The following is a 20,000-nucleotide window of genomic DNA, read 5'->3' as shown; positions in this document are numbered from 1 at the left end:
ACAAGAGTATCGAGGCGTGCATAAGAGCATTAGAGTATCAAATGGAATCAATTTTCAAGTGGTTAAAAATAATCAATTCAAGTGTAAAGTTCTCATCAACCCAAATATCGTGGAAATCTTTTGATGGCACCTCAACCAGCTCGGCAAGAATCTAACAAGAGGCGGTGAAGTGAACGTAGCCACGAACTCTGTCTTTAGTTGGAGAAATTATACATAAATCGTATGTTGCATGAAACGTATAGTTTAACTGTGTCCGAATGAGCCTTCACTGCATGCTGTTCCGACTGGCTTCAACCGCGAAAAAAAAACAAACGTCTGTTGAGATCTATTTTCAACGAAAACTCCCAAGAGTAACTCAGTCACATAAAATCGTAACCGTGTTCATTTAAATAAAGAGCAAAGGCTCTCTCGTTGACATGCCGCTGCCTTACAACGAGAGAACCGCGACCGCAGAGCGCCAAGGACTGAAGACTACCTGGGAAACTGTTGAACTTACTGAATCCGTGTGGTCATCAATGTTGTCAGCCTCGAGTTTATTTTCCTTGCAGAAAGTCGCTACACAGTTAACAAGCTGTTGACCAAACCGTTCACATTGTCTCTCAGAAACTCCATCTACTCTCAGAAGTGAATCGATGCTGGACGGTCTATGAAATGATTGTACAAGATGGGTCAGTGAAAAGCCTTGTATATACTATAACAAGTCAACAGTGATTTTCGCAACTTCTAGTTGGCTAACCAGTGATTAGCAAAGTATTCTTTGCCTCTAAGAAGCGAGAGTGTCTAATTGGCGTGGTGGGTGGGTCGTGTGTCGTGGGTCCGAGATCCTCCATGTATACACGTCATGTATACATATTACGGAGCTTAAGCACGCGCGTTTTTGAGACGCGGACAGCAACCGGAAGTGAGCTGTTTTCCCTTTCAACTTGTCTTCACACAACCACATTTACATTGCTAAGTATCTTTTCTCCATTAGAGATGATTAGTATAAAGATCTGGGAGACACCACTATCGTGGCACACGAAATGTTCTCTTCCGGTTGCCGTCCGCGTCTCAAAAACTCGCGTGCTTAAGCTCCCTACTTTTCACCCTAAGCCTAACGTTTCATAAAAGGAGTTCCGGGAAATTAATCCGTGAGCGGGCAATTGCAAATTTGGACCGAGCACTGAGGGAGCTAATATATATCTTTTTTTTTATCTTCAAACAAACACGATCCACGACCCCCGACCCACGACCCACCCACCCACGAGATTTAGCCTCACCCCTAAGAGGCCGAAGAGACACTCTTTAAATTACCTCGTTTACTTCAGCGGAGGTGAAAGTTTTGGATATCTCGCGCCTCGGTGAGATTACAGTATCATCCACAACGGTTTTGATTGCGTTCAAACAGTGGATAACAGTAGTAGCGTTGACAATTATGTTATCATGAGCCCGCTGGATACCTTTAAACTGCCCGAAAAGTGCAATGCACGCACGCGCGTCAGTGAAGGTACAGATATATTACTGTGGCCCATACCTGTGTTTGGCAATATCCAGGAGGATTTTGTTTGTAGCGATCATGTAAGGCGGGCAATCTAGAGTGTGTGACAATTCTGTTCTTAGCTTCAAAAGGGTGGTATACAAAGATCCCTGAAAGAAAAAAACCACTAACATTAAATGAAAGGGACAAGATAGGCTAAGTTTACCTCAAAAGATTATATCACTTGAGAATTTCACGCAAACGATGACAGATGTATTTTAACCATTTCACTCCTGTAAGGGCCACTAAGACTAAGACAGAAGATTTTACTCGTCAATGGGGAACCTCACAGGAGTGAAACGCTTAATTTGCACGGTAAATTTTCGAAGAATGCACAAATATTAGTGGATTAAAAATTATCATTGCTTTTATCAATGTCACGTGCAAATATATATCGATTTTTTTCCCCGAGAAAAGATGCTCTTTACCCTCGGGTCGATGATGTTCAACGTCTTGAAGAGAGGTGCGTCGAGCATTTGCAACACCTCCCAGGTTTGGTCGAGAAAACGATACAAAAAGAAAGCGAACAAAAGACTCTTGCCATAAAATGCAGGCGCAGCTTATGAAAAGCCGGTGAAATTACAGGATTTTAAAAGGTGCAAACCAACCGAAATATTTCTGGATGCATCTTGAAAGCACGAGTTGGTGTATGTTAGCTTTCTCACCTGAAGTTCCAATTCCTTTTCATCAATAACTGGTTTTACCGAGGAATTGACCAGCTGGGTTCCTTGAGCCTGTTGCCATGTTGTAGAAGCCACAACATTTTTCACAGGAATTATAATTCTAAAAAAAAAAAACTGAACAGGTCAGATCATTAGCACTTGATGAGCAAGAACGAAATAAGATTGTAGTGGTAGAGGTAAAGGTCAAGTGACTTCATTTAACGTCGGCAATAACGGAAGCCGAGGGTGCGCCCTTTACCCCCACCCTCAGTCGGTGCTCCCTTTAACGGGTATTTGAAGCTACAGTGGGCTCGATATCCGCCGCTCACTCGAGTTCGGGTATCCTCCCGGGAGTGAGCGCTGGCTCATTTTCCGAAACAGCGGCTGGTAATCGAGCCTAAAGCTATAGCTATATAGATCAGAGGAAAGTTGGAACACACGATGAGGTCGCCGAGGATCGAACTGGGGACCTCTTGCTCCGAAACAAGCGCACTAACCAACTGAGCTATGCCTGCAGCCAGAGGCCACGGGTCTCACAAATTCAAAGCTAAAAGAAAGCTAAACTGAGTTCCAAGGATATTCACTTACTTGAGTGCCTGCTTTTCCGATGACAAAAGATCCTGTTGGCAAAGATTATGAGGACAAACATTTTTATTGGCCTCTGTTTGCAAATTGCCTCTGGTTCAATACATTCGTGAAACACTTTACAATGAAAATAAGCAATGATATGAGCGATCGACGTTTCAACGGCTCCATGTCATCACCATCCGGCAAACTCAGAGAAACTCTTCAAATTAATCACCATCAAGCTCGGTCTAACTATCACCTCCTGTGCTATATCTTTTCACTGAGACGTGGTGAGGAGACCTCAAGAAACCTTCTGGTCTTAGGCTAAGAGGTCTCCTCGTTGACACATCTAAGAAGCATTATTTCCTAATTAAGGAATGGGGAGACTGAACAAGCACGACAAATTCAGACAGTTAATATTTAATTAATGGATGCTTGCTTTTACATAGTGAACTGAGAAGTAAAGGGCATTAATTGCTCCATTGATCTTTAAAATGTATGGCGCAAATAAAAATCTAAGAACTGGATATGTGTTGCGGATCAAGAGCATATACAATGCAGGTCATAAGTCCACGGGACACTTGTCAAGCTACACAAACTAACTAAATGCTCATTCAATAGCTCTATTCCAACTGTTAATGATGATTTTATCTTCACATCCCCACATCCCACAAACGACGTTGAAAGATGTCGGGCCTTCCATACACTTGTCTTGCTTTCTCAAACTATTAAAATGCAACATTGTAAAGGGGGAAGGGGGAAATAGTTTGGACATGTGTTGAGTCACCTAACATATATGACCTGATTTGCAGTAGGTCAAACAGTCAAAGTTTGCGCAACATTTCTTAAGGACTGTAAGCCCCTGTAAAATCTTCTTCTTCATTGTAACCCAGAACACGTTTTTATTTTTTGAGCTACCTTCCAAAGACGTTTTAAAGAAATTGTCACACACCACATGCTACAACAAAAACGGTTCTCATCATTTGACAGAGTTTTCAAAGCGATCTTAAATTGAGTATACTGTAAATCTAAGACCAAATAAATTTCTATTGCTAACTCACAGTACACGTAGGGAATCAAACGAACCAATAAAAGAACGCAAAGCAGCAGAGGCCAAGCACGGGAAGCATGTGCGAGTAAGTTCCGATTAGATTTACCCCCATCTCTGATTGGTTGAGAATCTGGTGCAATTTCTTTTACCAACCACGATGCGAAGGCAAAGCTAGCGAGAGCCAACCGACATACACTTAGGAGTCTTAGGGATATATTTACCAATTCATTGCAAAATGAAATAAAAGTGGTGCACCAACCTGGTTCGGGGTGAACATCATTTTGACAGCTTCGTTCCTTGAAGCTTCTGTCAGCCATTTTTCTCCTTTGGCTTTGGACAAATGATCAATACTTTCAAATTACAATGCGATCTAGAGTCAAGAGGCCACAAGTTCATCAACTAACACTGTTGTAGACTTATCTTAGTAAAGTTGATTGGTAAACATCATTTTTTTGCACAGAAGACGAAGTGAATATGGAATAATAGCCACTGTTAAATAGTTGGATTTTTTCCCCAACAGCGCGCGCTCTCATTGGTTACTTCGAGGTCACATGACATCTGACAAAAGTCTTTGAGCGGGCAACATTGCAAAATCTATGACGTCAGAGTGCACTGTTACCCGCGATAGCTGACCGACATCCGCCGTTGCTGTTGTCTTCGCAAGTTTTTTTTTGTTTTTGTTAATGACTGGTTCCTCGGGAAACAGTTAATTTTGTTTCCCTCGAATCTCAATGTTTCCCTCGGTTGCGCCTTGGGGAAACATTGAGATTCGAGGGAAACAAAATAGGCCATTTCCGAGTTCATGTCTGCCTCCTTTTCAAAGTGAGTATAAGGGCGAAGTTCAAGTTTTGTGATGGTAATCAGTTCTTCTTTACAAATGAATGAAAACTAGTCTTCATTAGAAAAACTTCGCACTTAGACTCGCTTTGAAGAGGAGGTAGATATGAACTCGGAAATGGCCTTCGTTAAAATTCAACATCTCCCTTCCCCTCGGCAGCATTTCCACCATTTCGGTAGACTAGTTTTATATATGTCCCGTTGAAGAATGCAACCTCGTGGGTCTCCTGGCGCGGAAATCACTAAGTTCTTTCTTCTTACTTCTTCGAGAATATGAATGTAAAGAAATTAAGTTATGGTTATTTTGAAAAGTAGTGCTTCTGTGTCACCCAATAAGCAACACCCAAGCCATTTCACTAAAACGTTTGTAATCTATCCTCACCCAAAAAGTGACAAGCAAAATGGCATCGGGCATGACATACCTGAAAGAGCTGTAAGAGAGCCAAAACCACCTGGATTAGTTTTTTCTTGAAGAAACCCCAAGTTCATGAGTTGACGGCCTGAAAAAGTGGTCATTAATAGAGAACCTAAGCAGGGAATGCAAAGCTACTTCCGGGCACGGTTTTAAATATCTTAACCTGTAAAGAGAACTTCAAGTAGCTGATCTCTTCTCCACAGCGAAACAGTCATCATCACCTCAAATACTTACCAAAACTCTTCCACCACTTGTCAGAGTGAAAACTGTGAGAAAATAATATCAACACGGAAAGTTTTCAACAATTATACGAGGACTGCAACCTTTCATGAACAGCACAACCTAATGAGACCTTAAGCAGAAGTTAGACTCAAGTTAAAATTTGAGTCCCTCAGTACAAATTCGAAATGGCGAGATAAGTACTGCTGTATAGAACCTAGAAGAGCATCGAAGAAATGCCCATCAAAAAATACTATCCATGGAGCACTAATCTAGGAAATTTTACCTCAGATTTCTCAATATTTTGGAGTCCATGAATGAGAATTGTATCATCAAGGCGCAACAGGTTTTAATAACCCAACTGATTTGAAGTGGGATACAGACTGCTTATCAGATAGGAGGGCTGAGGGATCATGTGAAATTATCTGCTAATCAACTGCCTCGAGAGGCTTTTGTATTCAAGATGAAAAAAATACATGAAAGTGAAGTTTGGGTTACATACTACAGATTTACACGAACTGCCAACATCGCCAGAGAAAGAAACAGAGCAAAAATGTAATAAGAGAAGCATTTCTTACAGGAATTTCCTGGCAGCTTAAAAAGCTGTATTGTTAGTCGATTATATAAATTTATGCAATGGCCTGTGTGCTGACTTTCAGCTCAGAGACTACAGTATTTACACATTCAGAATTATTGTTTTGCCCACTTACTTGCCAGCTCCAAATTCTTTCTTTGTGGTCAACCAATGTGGGGCTTTACTGCTGTTCTGAAAAATTAAAAAAAAAAGAAAGAAAAAAAAAAGCAATAATTGCTCTTTTTTGGTTATTTCTATATTTCTTTTGTTATTTTTCTGGCATGAAAACCTTGTTTGCAGTAAAACACTTATTTGTAGGCAGTTATTTGCAGTTCACGTGGTGGATTCTCAGCCAATGAAAAGGAAGGAAAAATACATCGTATGATGATAATTATTTGTAGTCAGACATTCTTTATGGTTGAAATGTATTTGATTTCTCTTTTCTTTCTTTGTAAATTAATGTAAGTGAGAAAGTCTATTAATTTTTTATGTCCAAATAAAATAAGAAAAGAAAAAACAAAACTGAATAGTCACTAAGTTCTATGGAAAAAGGTATGCCTCTGACCCTTGATATATTTTTTTTCAACAGATGTTTCGGCTAATTGTTAAGCCTTCATCAGTGATATCACTGATGAAGGCTATTATCATAAAATATTAATATTATTATTATTGTTATTATTATTATTATTATTATTATTATTATTATTATTATTATCACATATCATTGATGAAGGCTTAAGAATTAGCCGAAACGTCTGTTGAAAAAAAAAATGTATTTCAAGAGTCAGAGGCAAATCTTTTCCACAGAACTTGAGACATCTCCTGACTACACTTTTTCCATGTTGAATAGTCACTAGTTAGTCAATAGTCTGCCAACTTGTTTTTATTCAGCAACTGTTTTCTTTTAAATGATGCTGCCCAAAATAATAATATTTTGGAAGTATGCATGTTATGATAACTCAATTTAACAGGCTGTATTCTACAGAATGGCTTGCTAGATTTTTAAGTCTGTTACAGTCATTTGATTGAAAGGTGTCAAAATACATTAATTAAATATCCCATTAAACTCGTTTTCTTTGGCCAAACTGTCATTGAGTTTTATTATTAAAAGACACTTACTGAACCTTTCAACAGCAAGACAGGAACTGATATACCAAACCTGCCATTTCCAGTACACTGGAACAAAACACAAAGAACAGAAACCTTACTAAAAGTCTTATTAAACATCCCTTTAAAGTTTTGGACAAAAACAAGAGAAATTTTGGAAAAGGGCAACAATGAATGCAAAGCACTACTTCTTATCCCGCTTAAACCTTAAAGTTTTTGTCCTTTCTTAAAGTACAATCATCGTCATTATCTAGATTACATCAGCCCACTCCTGTAAAACTCCCGTAATGAATCCTATGACAATACAGAAAATGAAATGCCTATGAATAGTTCTTAAGTATAGATACACGAGCCTGCGCAATTCCCAAAAGAAAAGACAATTGGACATTCCCCACAAGGTGTTATGCACTGTGTAAAAATTCATGCACCAAAAATTTCACAACAAAACCTGGCATAAGTATGGCACAGCTAGGGGTTATTGAGGGGGTATTGAGGGGTTTCTGGAAGAAGAGCAAACGGAGAGCAATAAAACATTACAACAAAACAACATTACAAAATGCCATGACATTTCTTCAAAATTAGTGAACGCATCAATCAATTAATGTATGAAAATGACAGCAGCTATAGGGATCAATGAAATGAAATTAAAATAATAAAAACTTTACATAATTTACATAATATAATAATATATGCATGAATCCAGCCAATCAGTTTTAAGCCATATATTAAAATAGCATGTAATGTAAACAAGGAGAAATGAGAGAGTAACCATAATAATCATTGTTAAAGGGGCACTATCATGCTTCTTTCACTGTTTTTAGTTCAAAAATGGGTAAAAAATTAAATTAGTACTTTCGTTCACATGTACGTACAACATTCCTGCCAATCTACTGACAAGATACGAAATGTGTTTATGGCACAAAGAGCTATCCGTATTTAATTCTTTGTGTCTTTCTGAAGACACTGTCTCCAAACTTGAAATAATTGGCCAGTTTTTTCAAGGTTCAATCCATTTCCATCCTCTCCATTCTGGGCTGCAAACAACAAAGAATAGCCTCACCACACTTCAATGGTCATCGGCAACAAAACTATAGCATTAACTTTTGGGTTTCATTGATGCAAGCATTGGGTTTCATTGATGTCTTTTAGCATTTTGAGGTTTGACTAAGATAGCATGAAACTGCCCCTTTTAGCCTAGTCCGAAGTGTCAGTCATCTCCTTGCCCCAACCCCCTTAGCAGCTGACACTTCATACTATAGCTCTTGAGCCATAATCTCTCATCCAAGTTGCTTTGTTCTACAAAAATGTGTCCAATTTTTTGTACATGTTGGCATGAGCTGGGGTGGGAGCTCCAAACTTTTTGAAAAAACGATTCAATCATTAATAATTTTTTATTTTAAATGAACAGGAATAAAAAACAAATTAAATTCAGCAATGAAGCATGCATATCTTACAAATTTGATAGAAAGCTGTTTTTGAAAAAGCCCACCCCAGGGCTAACCTCTCTACCAAATGCCCCACCTTGGGGAATCACGCAAAAGTGAAAAAATGCCAAACAAATGCCTGAGAGGGGGATGAGTGGGCTCACAATAATAAATTTATTGGTGGCGCTAACAGTATGAAGACATTTTGAACACATCAAGTTAAAACCACAGATGTTATTATCACCATTAGAAACATGTCCTACATACTAAATAGTTAATAAAGTGAACATGTTTTCCACTGATGATGATAGTTTTTACTCACCATTACAGCACTAAGGAGTAATTTCGCTTCCTTGGTAAAATCTTCCTTTTCTTCCTTTATACATGGGTTAAGGGCTCTACAAATTTAGCACTTGATGTAAGTTCATCTCCATTATTTTTTACTGTTTACTGGTAAGTACAATTGGTTGAGCAGTTACCACACAACCTGGTGTGGGTTGGGATGCATGTCGTCTTGCTTAGGGGTGTAAATTTCAATTATGGTGTTCTGGGCAAAATGCTATCATATGTAGCCGTGAAGGTCTCCTTTAGGGTTGTGCTTGAAGAAATACAAAAATATATATCAGGGTTTTCGATAGCTTTTCAAAGTACTGGATTTGATAATGAAAGTACTGGACATGGTTATTTTCTGATGCCTTAGGGCAATTTGCGCAATTGCCTTAGGGAAACTAACCCTCAAGGAGGCCTTGGTCCCCTATAAATGAAACTCTTACAATTAATGCTGTTCACATTCTTGAGATTGGAGAAAAAAAACATTTGAAATGCCCACAGATCGATTATTTCCTTTAGTAAGCAAAATAAGGCGATGAAACTTCTTGTTAGTTTGAGGGATTTATTGTGGTGATTGTCTTGTTTTTCCTCAGCCAGTGGCTTCCTGAGTTATCCAAGTCCAAAAAGACAACAAAAAAGGAAAAAGCAAAAAAAGAAGCCAACAAATCAACAAAATTTACCAGACATGAACCAGGTGATCTGGTGACGTAGGATTGAGGAGGACTGAGGAGAAAAATTTTAACGCCGTATCCCACAACCGCGCGCTGCCTTATTTTTGATTCAACATGGCAGAGGCGAGGTTAGATCTCATCGGTTCTTCTTGAATGTTCATTCAGTAACAGGAAATGTGGTAGACACGGAATGATCTGTAGAGTTTAGGTGTTGGAAGCAACACCTAAGGCCGCCCGCGGTTGTGGGATACGGCGTTAAAATTTTTCTTCCCAGTCCTCCAAATTACGTCACCAGATCACCTGGAAATGGTACACAACCAAATGAAACGTCCAGCCTCCTCAAACGAAAACCCTGATATGATTAATAAATTTTAAATACAATCTCTTTTAGATGTGAAAAAAGCCTGGGCCACGCCCAGATTGGTCTCTTTTAGGGGTTTAATTCAACCTTTCCGACGACCATCCCCACCCCTTCATATGCAAAGTCCCCCCCCAGGCCACACGGGAGGTTGTAGCTTTAACTATGTCCTGACACAATAAACTGGAGGGGGGTCTTTTAACTGAGGGGAAAGTTCTTACAGTAGAAGGTGTTGAGACTTCCTATATACCCTAAGCCCTGTCTCTCATAAAATTCTTTGAGAAAAGAGCTGTATTTGCAAAGGGCACAAAGTACAGGATGTTATTGTGCCTCCTACTCTGTAAACATGACTTAGTTGCCTTCATATGTCAAAACAGCTTATGGTGTTTGGGGTCACCTTTACACAAAAAGCCATAAGTTAAGAGGAGGTTTCGAAGAGCTAAAAATACAGACATAAAAATTCAATAATTTCTAAACTGTTCATTTGGAAAAAGTATTTATTCCTGCCCCTGGAAGCCCAACCAGACTTAATGCCCTTGTGACTTACAGGCCACCCCCTAAGACCACTATATTGTACTGTTCATAATTTACAAACCTGTTTCGACAGTTATCACAGCAGTCATCCTTTCCACCATAGCTTGTATCATCCTTATCCTCAAAGTAAGCTAGAATTGTTCTGTTGACAAGAGCAGCATCTTTAGTTCGTAAAATTAATTTCTACATTCCCTGCACAACTCCCAAATATTATTATTAGAGTGTCTGTAAGCAAAGTCAGCCATGCATCAAGCAATGTGATCTCCTGATGAAATTATTGGCTATAAGCCAAGCAATTTAACGAAAGCTTACTAAGAATGAATTGTATTAAAATCCAAGGGAAAGAGGGGTATGTAATTGGCTTTTAGCTGAGCTTAACCCAAACTGAAGAATTTAACAACTTAAAGAGAAAGATAAGTACCCAGGTATTTGCATACAAGCTGAGTGAAATGTAAAAAAACAAAGGATAAGTTGTTCCAAAGATGGAGGCCACCTTATGGTTAATCATCCAAATTTTGTTGCATGACACATTGTCCACATGTTGAGTTTATTGGAATAATCTCGTCCTATACAGGACACTGCACAATTTAAGATTTAAACCATTTGCAAATGTAGTTCTTCACCTGCATGATTTCCATATTTAAACAAAAGAAATGAACAAAACAAAAATTCACAATCTTTTGAATATTGATGTTAACCTTCTTCTACAGTCTGTTGTAGTTAGGTACTGCTCAAGTTTGTTCAGCATCTTCAGCTTGTGTTCTTTAAAAGACTGTGCAGACAATTCATTTAATAAACGCCTGGAATAAAATGTCATTGATTGATAGTTAAGACCTCTTGCAAAACAATTTGTACTGAAAGTTAGAAATGTCATTGCAAATGACCTTTTTCAAAACAAGTTCAAAATTAGGGTTGCCAGCTGCATGATTTGGGGAAACTTTTTAAGTTGTGTGTAGATGCAATGCAGAAGGTGAAATTAAACTTTAACATGTAGCAACTTACCGGTTTAGAACAAAGTCTGCAGTACTGTAGAAAACATGACAAGTGCTGGGAAGGCTGTAGTAAGGCAGCATTAAAAGCGAAAGTGTAAATAAATAAATAAATAAATAAATAAATATTTACTCAAAGTATATAAAGTAAGGGTAAAACAATGGATGAGTCATGTAAGTGTGTAGATAAACCTGTGCTTCTTAAATATGTTGCCCAGCCATGCATATCCCCATCATGCATGCCACATGAAAATTTCAAAAACTACAGTAACTATTATGATTTATCAGCTATCTTTGACTATCATTTGGTTCATCAGAAGGATAAAACTATCAGCAACTCTCATAAAATTTTGCAACACGTTCAAAGGTGAATCACTGCTGATGATAGCACATGATAGTTGGTTGTCAATCAAGATAAAAGGATTTGACTTGTAACAGTAGTGACTATAAAGGTGAACCAGATGTGTCGCAAGTTAAAGGGGAGCATGCACTTTACGAAGGCAAAGATCTGAAACTTGAAGATGATAAGTTGACCAATGAGGTTTATTTCAAATGAAGAGGGGAAGATTCAATGCCACAGTCTTAACACAACTGTCATAGACTGTTGTCGATTCTCATCAACTGTCGTGCACCATCTGACCAGAGTCTTGACCTGGGTTCTTCCAAATGCATGTACGTACCCATCTCGGCCAGCTCTTCCTATCTCTTGGTAATATGATTCTATATCCCTAGGAGCTGAAAGCAGATACAGTTGTTAAAACCATCATCGCTGATGGTCTGTTCAACCCTCCAAGTTTATACATTTACATAAAGAAAAAGTAGTTGTACCTCCATGGTGTATAATTTTTCTGACGTCCGGTTTATCGATTCCCATTCCAAATGCTACTGTAGCTACAATGCACTAAGTGAAGTAAGCAAGACAACAAAATTTACATATTAATTATCAAACTTTTTCTGAGATGGTCAAGTTACTAAAAATGACTTTTTTGGCTACTCTGGTGGAGCCATAATCTACCCATGTAAAAAGTCAGGCGGGATCCCAGCGGGATCCCACCAATCCCACCTGGGATCCCAGGTGGGAATGGCGGGATCCCGCCATTCCTGGTGGGATCCCACCATTCCCACCCGGGATAAAAAATTAATCCCACCCAGGATCCCGCCTAAAACACGGGATTAGGCCGTCCCACCTGGGATCCCAGATGGGATGTATGGATCCCACCTGGGATCCTAATATCCCACCTGGGATGATCATCTTCTTGGCCGGGATCACACACACACATACAGGACCAAGTATGTTGTGTAGCATTGTGGTATGCAGTTGAATAAAAATTTTCAAAGGGATAAATCTGTAGTATTGTAAATATGTACAATAACACAGAAATAATGAAAAAAAAAATTGCAAGACATCTACCTTTTGGTTGATGACATACTTTATTAATTTCAAAGAATAACTTGTTTTATTAAATGTTTACAATGAATGCAAGAAAAATTCTCAAGTTCTTGATTATAACTTTCAAGAAGTCAATCATGCTCAACCATATTTGGAAAGGTGCTAATTGTTACCTCATCAAATTCACTTTTGACTACAACACATTTTCTTTTGATAATATGCAGTGGAATACAAAATACACACTTTGATCTTTGGGTTACAGCCATGTGATTGAGTAAAATGCCAGAATTACAAAATCTATTTAAGACGTTGGAGGAAGATTTGATGTCTGACATTATGGATCCAGTTGGGGTTAGTTTTGTTACTAATGCAACATGGTGATGGTGAAGAACTGAAAATCTTTGAATTTCCCCAAACCGCATTGTTCCACTTGCATCCTTGTACTGGACAGTGTAAGAATTCTTAAGTTTACTTTGTGCCATTCTTGTGCAGCTGAAGATAGATCCATTCACAACTCCTCTCCGGAATACTTCCACTTTATCCCCTGGGCCAATAATTTCCAACCCTCTGCAGCAGAGAAACCTGTTAACTGCTAACAACTCTTGCCTGGATAACATTTCTTTCTTGGCAACACCCAGAACAAATGCAACAAGAACATCTGAAGGCTTGGGTCTGCAGGGAATTCAGTGAAACCTATTATTATGCTTTTATGTAAAAATAATACACAGAGGAGAAAGTACAGTTGTAATTTAAAAGAAGCTGTTAAAAATTAAACCATTTGAACTGAGCATATAATCTAGTTTCTTGGCAACTTTCAACTGTATCCCCATTCCTCAATTTATGCTCTATTTTCATAATTAAGGCATGGTGTTAATTTAATTGATTTCTTGGGTGCAACACTTACAAGGATTTTTCTCCAGAAAGGTGTTTGGCAAGAGATATCACCACCTCTGAATTAATTGATGGTTTCATCTTAGCAACAAGGGAAGGAAAATTTCGAAATATTGTCACAGCTGAGGCAATCTGTAAAAGAAAAGAATATTGTTTCCATCATTTCTACAGCATAGTAAATACATACACAGACTAGATTATTTTATAGTCGCACATTTCTGCAGACTAAGATACAGAGTGAAAGCAATATTTTATTAGTAAATCTTAGAGGCTGCAAGTAAACTTGATTTAAACAGACCTATTCTCAATAATGCAGTTGTCATAGTACCTATTTTACAAGTTCCTGCATATATTATGCAAGAATATTGTACTTAAAAGGAGAGATTTAATTGAATAATTACATTTCAGATATATGTTTACCTGGTTTGAAATGTGCTGAGTGCCATGAATCATTGTGTTTAGGAAGCCATTAAGAGCCTCAAAGCCAAAGCAGGAATAAACCCAAAGGGGACCAAATAAACGTACAAAATATGTCAGATGGCGAAGAAGATGGTAGTTATGGGTTTGACTGTTCTCTCCTATAAGTGAAAATTTTAAAACTTTAGCATCCCAATTTAAACAGATGAAGAGCAATTGAATTGTCAATTGTAAACTGGATAAGTGTGTTAACCAAGAATAATAAAAAGTTTATATTCACCATAGAGCTCTGGCATCAATTTACAGAAATTATCCAAGAGCTTGTCAGCTTGCTGCAGCTTTTGCAGGCTTATCTGGTCACTCACAAGAATACTTATGGCTGTTACCAACAAAGTGTAATGGATAAAGTACTGATTTGGAAGCACACCCTTCAAGACAGGTGCAGAGTAGTGAAGAAGCCAATTACGGTACTCTGTAGCTGTGAATAATAAAAACACATTTATATTATTTTTATGAGTACTCGGGGAAAGATCCTTAACCTTGCTAACTATTGAACAGCAATTAAAAATGAGCAACTTTTGTACCACCATTTGATACCATTTAAAATGGTTCATCCCTGGGTTATTTCGAAAACACTTCCCGGCTGCCAGGTGTCTAGACACGATAACGATCTTAAGAAATAAATTCCCAGTCTGATTCCAGGTGTTTAGTTTAATTTTAACAGTGCCGTTTTCTTCATATGCTGCTCTTTCGAAAAGCAATTATAACTTTATTCGTAAGTTGGGTGAATCAAAAGGTCTGTGTATAGCCGGAATATTCAGCTGGTACGAAAGAATTAGAACTTCTGTGCTCCTTGAAAACACATCATCATACAAAAGAAGCGAACAATAATCAGACTCATAAATACGAAAGCTTTCTCTTTTACGTGTTATTAAGCGAAATCCAAACGCACTCTAACGCAGCTAAACAAATGCGTGCATTTAGCCCTTCGCATTAAGAACATGTGTTCGATGTTTGCTTGGTTCTGAGCGGTACTGTAATTTTAAAATAATATACATATGCATGTACATGTAAATTATAAGCCCATATGTACCTTTCCATGTTCCACGCTCTCCAAGACTTCGTGGACAGCGAGTTATAATATCAGGAACTTTGATAGACAGTAACCTTTTATTTAAAAGGGAAATCTAAAAGGAAAAAAATTAATGTTTGCTGGGTCAAAACTTAAAGCCAACTCAAGTCTAAAGTAATTAAAGCAACAATTCACAAAGTAATACTCGCATTGATGTGTTGTGGTTTAAATTAATTATCTTATTTTCAAACCAGTTGGATTTTCCAGTTTGTGTCTTGCTGCAAATTGGACACTGGTTTGGGAAGATTTTAAAACACAACAGATATGCTAATTCTGTGTCAAATGGATCGGACATGGTCCCTGTTTTAGGGCAGTTGAATCATATGGTTGCATAGGCTTGAGGGTCTAGTATACATAGCTATGTCACTGTGAAATTTTCAACATGCATGCACATTTATTTTTACCTTTGAACCAAGGAAAAATTCCTTTCCTCTATTTTCTGCATTCAACCACAAATTTAGTAATGACTTGGTAACTCCAAGGCAAACTGAATGCATCCAGTCAATCACAAATCCTTTCACTAGGTCAAAAGGTATGAACAGCAAGAACACAGAAGCACCTTTAATTCCATTGACCTGCAATTATGGAGACAAAATGAGATAGTGATTATAGAGATCATAAATTGACCATTTCATGTTATTATGTATTATAGATGGCCAGAACCCATCTAATTACTGGAGTAGTACAAGGTGCATTACAAAAAGAAATGAAAAAAGTACATAATTATCATATAAATTATTACAACCATAATGATACAGAATGAATGCAGGGCTTGAAATTTACGCTCCCAATCTCACAAAATGCGAGTGCTTTTGATAATCTGTGAGTGAGAAAAATATCTACTAGCAAATGTTTGCGTGTTAGAATTATCATCCATGTCTCCCAAACACTTGGAAAGAATATGCTAGTGATCTCACCAGTTTGCTAGTGGAAAAAATCTTACTAGCCATACTTTGCAAGTGGACTAAAAAGTTAACTTCGAACCCTGGAATGTAAATGAATACTCTTTATGATACAATCAACACACCGGTTTTCCTGTCTGAATGACCTTGCGGATGGATTCAACCACAGCCTTGTGTGTTCGGAGAACCATATTAGTAGTGTAAGGCCAAACTCGATGTAACCCACCAACACCAACTGTTTTTCCTTTATCTTCACACACTGAACAACCTTGTTCTCCATTGTATTGTTTCATGTTTGCCATAAGAGCTTTCCCAGGAAGATCAGCAGATGACAGCAGAAGAGTGGATCTAATAGTCTGATCTCCAGTAGGTGTAGTAACTCTGAGGCCTAATAACCAAAACAAAAGTGACAAACAAAAAATTCCAATAAAATACCTATTAAACATTTAAACCTATTTGCCATGTCATAAAATTTGTTTTACTTAAAGTCTTCTTGGAATGGTATGACAGTTTAACCAGATGTTTAAAAGTTAAACAAGATACACTGATACTTACCATTCTGATACAAGTCATTAATCTCTTCAATAATGGGCCGGCAGAATGTCTGCATATTTGGTTTTTTCTTTGAACACCAAACCCCAGCAAGGAACATATATTTTCTAGAACACCTGTCAGAAAAAAAAACAAAACAGGAAATTAAGGGCGAGTTTCAATCAGTTATTAAAATATAGATAGGACCCTGCATGTGCTCTGATTGGTCAAAAATTCATGTTTTATCAGAGTATAAAACAAAGAAAAAGCGTGTTTTATTGTTTTGCGCATGTAAAATCTCTATTTTAAAGCAAATGAAGAAGCCTAAGCCGTGTATTACATCACTGTGATAAAACGCTCTGGTCATTTGAGAACACTTGAGAAATGTAGAAAACACTCCCCTGTGGCTCGTGTTTTCTACATTTCCCTCGTGTTCTCAAATGACCAGCGTGTTTTATCACAGTGTAATACACGGCTTAGGCTTCTTTATTTGTTAAATAATACATTCGTCTGCTGTATTAGCCATATGCTACTATACTATTCTCTTTATAGCCTCAATTTAATCTCCTCGCATAGCTTGCCTTGAGTTGTTACATGGCTCATACATGTACACTAACTTCTCCTGTTTTTCTTATTCATAATTTACTTGCTACATAAATAAGTTTAAAAGATTTAGTATAGGCCCAGAGGACATGCAAACAAGTCGATTTTGTAAATATTTTTGTTTCAGGTTGTGGATTTTGCTTACTGAAGGAAGGTCTTTCAACAAAATAAATATGTCCTCATTATGCACATTCTCAACTTTCAATTATCACAATCTGTGATGTCACTTAACTTCGACTCTCTATAAGCTGGACACCTCTCTGGATGGAAAGTTGGTGTCACATTCATGATGGTGTCCAGCTTAGAGTTGACTGCATATACTCATTTACAAAAACACCTCCAGTTATTGTAAAATAATATGTATTTATCTTTATGAATATTTTAAAAATGAACTTTAAAATTACCTCAGTCTTGGAGGAAGTTCATTAATGACCAGAAAAATTGGCCAGAAATTCTGCTTGTTTGAAGACTTGAAGGGTGCCACACCATCAGTATTAAAGGAGAAAGAGTTGTTTATTGGATTGTCTTTGCTGAGGAAGCCACCGGGTTGCATGAGTTTACGATATTCTTCACCACTGAATATATCACAGATGTCATCATTTTTCAGGAAATCGTTATCAAACCTATATCCCAGTAATTTGATGAACTCTGCGTCTGTTTTAAATAAAATAAACAAATTGTATCATACTGTTATAATAATGATAATTTGCAAATGCAAGAGTATAGTTTTGATATATAAATCTATAGTATTGTTGCCCAGGTGATGCACAGAGATCAGTGCACGCACTCTTATTGATCGAGAATTGTGTCATATCTTACCATAATCACCTTGCACAATGATTATAACACTGATGCTGCACTCATTTTCAAAATCATTACCACCCATTTTCTTTAAGTTTCTGTAATTATAGTGGTAACACGACTGAGTGGAGCTAAACTCGGTCTGTAATCCTATAAGTGCATGATTAACAAACTGGTATGACTGCATAGTGGTAGTCCGATTTGTTTAATCAGGAGTATGATTTACAGACAATCAAGAAAAAATTGTCTATATGCATACAAGGCTGTCTGGTACGGTGTTGAAAAAAAAACTAGATACTAGGCAGTCTGAATTTTTCTAACAATAAAAATACCTACTGGTTATTGAAAGGTCTATAGTTAAATTTTAGTTTAAGACGAAACCTGGAAAAGCTCTGGTAAATTAAAACATGATAAGGAAATCAAAATTGAAACTTGGCGATTTAAAATCGTAACTGACTGGAGGATTAATAACGTTGTTTTGTACCAAATTACTTAAAAATGGTTTGTTAAGAAGTTTATTAGAAAGCAAAGATCCCTTACCTCTATACAGCTGACATAAACGCAAATGCAGATCCAGCTCCAAAAAGTTTTCAATATTCTTCTTTGCATCCCGACATTTATGCTTCAAACACTCAGCTTGGCCCATACGAATTCTTCCCAGACAGTTTCCACAATAAGAGTGCTTTTTGGGGGCCGGCTCCCCAAATAGATCAGCGAAGTACTTCTTGAGCAGGTAGGCAGAAGTGACAAATTTGTGACTATCAGGTAACAAAGCACATAGGACTTTAACCAAATCGATCAAGGCTTGTCCAGAGAGCTTATGTCTTAATGCGAAGAGCATAACTACAATCATTGCACCGAGTTTTGAGACTTTGGCACCTTCGTACAACGGCAGATCATCATCACTAGTCTCATTGTCATCATTTTCCAAGTCATCAACAATGTCGCTTTCTTCATCTTCTTGCTCGCTGTCTGAGCTCAAGCTTGTGCTAAGTTCAATGTCACTCTCGGATTCCTCGCTTGTGTCTGAATCGCCCACTAAATCGGACGAGTTGATGAGAAGTGAAACAAATTCTCCCACCATAGGATCCTCGTTTAACTGTTCATCGTAAAATACTGCATCATTAGCCTGTCCATCGCTTGCAGAGGAGGGCGCCCGCTGAGCGGTATAAAGATCATCTTTTTGAGAATCGGTGAGACTCTCGAATATCGTAGGACTCGGCAAAAGTTCGATAATATCCTGCTCAGTGCTGTGCAACGTTGCGATCGGTAAATCCGTTGGTGTGCAGCACCCAACCACTTCCGCTCACTTCTTTTGGGTTGTCCACGCTGTGGTTCTTGGAATCTTCGCTGCTTTGGAAAAGACCCACGTTTTTCGTTTCGCCCTCCCGTTCGGCATGTTGACGATCGAGACAAGGAGATTGCGCGCGAAACAAGCCAAACGCCACGGCCCGGAGGACACTAGGTCGAGACGTCTGATTGGTTGGTTTTACGCTTCCGCACGTGGAGCTCTGGCGTGCAGTCAAAGTGTCAAACCCTAAAGAGTCGTGAGAGAGTTATACCGAACGAATACACTCGCATCTAATTTATTATTTCGCATCATGCAACGATCTCAGAGGAAAAGATGTGCTCCATCTTGGCTAAAAGAGAAACCTTACCTAAAAGTTAGGTTTACACAGGATGGTATCACTTCGAAAGTGACCGAATCGTGCAAATTGAAGTTGGAGGAAAAAGGTTGTCCGTTAACCGGCTCCCTCTCAAACTACAGTTTTCGAATTGGTCAGAAAGTGTGGTGCTACTGGAAGACTGCAAATGAAAAGGAAAAAACATACTTTGAAGGAGAAGTCATTGAGATGTGGGACGATGCTACAATTGTTGAAGAGAACTTGCCGATTTCGAACGAAGAAGACGGGATTGCTGAAGGTAAGAGATATTTTCACACTTAAACTCAAGCCATATTGAAGGGAGCATCGGCACTTTTAAAATACAAAGTAAGGTTACTATCAGTTGAACATAGGAAAGAACACGAAAAAACAAAGGAAATAAACTTTAAGTTTAGTGAATCAAAATCTAAAATTG

The 20,000-nt window shown here is 38.1% G+C and overlaps 2 protein-coding genes across 4 annotated transcripts in view; both read right to left on the bottom strand.

Annotated features, from left to right (window-relative positions):
* Nucleotides 1–20,000, bottom strand: part of LOC138042538 (bifunctional 3'-5' exonuclease/ATP-dependent helicase WRN-like) — a 68,788-nt gene that overhangs the window by 5,153 nt on the left and 43,635 nt on the right. For all 3 annotated transcript variants that reach the window (XM_068888465.1, XM_068888462.1, XM_068888463.1), the window contains exons 14-28: nucleotides 12,083–12,155; nucleotides 11,935–11,989; nucleotides 11,268–11,321; nucleotides 10,964–11,065; nucleotides 10,327–10,407; nucleotides 8,695–8,770; nucleotides 6,961–7,017; nucleotides 5,978–6,033; nucleotides 5,283–5,314; nucleotides 5,056–5,133; nucleotides 4,056–4,126; nucleotides 2,767–2,798; nucleotides 2,182–2,299; nucleotides 1,514–1,626; nucleotides 497–644 (exon numbers count right to left, since the gene is read on the bottom strand). In XM_068888465.1, coding sequence (XP_068744566.1) covers nucleotides 497–644; nucleotides 1,514–1,626; nucleotides 2,182–2,299; nucleotides 2,767–2,798; nucleotides 4,056–4,126; nucleotides 5,056–5,133; nucleotides 5,283–5,314; nucleotides 5,978–6,033; nucleotides 6,961–7,017; nucleotides 8,695–8,770; nucleotides 10,327–10,407; nucleotides 10,964–11,065; nucleotides 11,268–11,321; nucleotides 11,935–11,989; nucleotides 12,083–12,155 — 1,146 coding nt within the window. The remainder of the gene's footprint in view (nucleotides 1–496; nucleotides 645–1,513; nucleotides 1,627–2,181; nucleotides 2,300–2,766; nucleotides 2,799–4,055; nucleotides 4,127–5,055; nucleotides 5,134–5,282; nucleotides 5,315–5,977; nucleotides 6,034–6,960; nucleotides 7,018–8,694; nucleotides 8,771–10,326; nucleotides 10,408–10,963; nucleotides 11,066–11,267; nucleotides 11,322–11,934; nucleotides 11,990–12,082; nucleotides 12,156–20,000) is intronic.
* Nucleotides 12,731–19,005, bottom strand: LOC138041744 (uncharacterized). The gene is made up of 11 exons (XM_068887470.1): nucleotides 18,462–19,005; nucleotides 17,940–18,071; nucleotides 17,525–17,774; nucleotides 16,542–16,654; nucleotides 16,112–16,374; nucleotides 15,489–15,659; nucleotides 15,046–15,139; nucleotides 14,233–14,430; nucleotides 13,956–14,113; nucleotides 13,549–13,667; nucleotides 12,731–13,316 (listed from the first exon to the last, which is right to left on the bottom strand). The coding sequence occupies exons 1-11, from the start codon at nucleotides 19,003–19,005 to the stop codon at nucleotides 12,776–12,778; spliced, it is 2,583 nt and encodes an 860-aa protein (XP_068743571.1). The 3' UTR covers nucleotides 12,731–12,775.

This window comes from Montipora capricornis, chromosome 3 (assembly GCF_036669925.1).
Source record: "Montipora capricornis isolate CH-2021 chromosome 3, ASM3666992v2, whole genome shotgun sequence".
Lineage (NCBI taxonomy): Eukaryota > Metazoa > Cnidaria > Anthozoa > Scleractinia > Acroporidae > Montipora > Montipora capricornis.
Note: the sequence above shows the minus strand (reverse complement) of the source record. Positions and strands in the feature narration are given on the sequence as shown.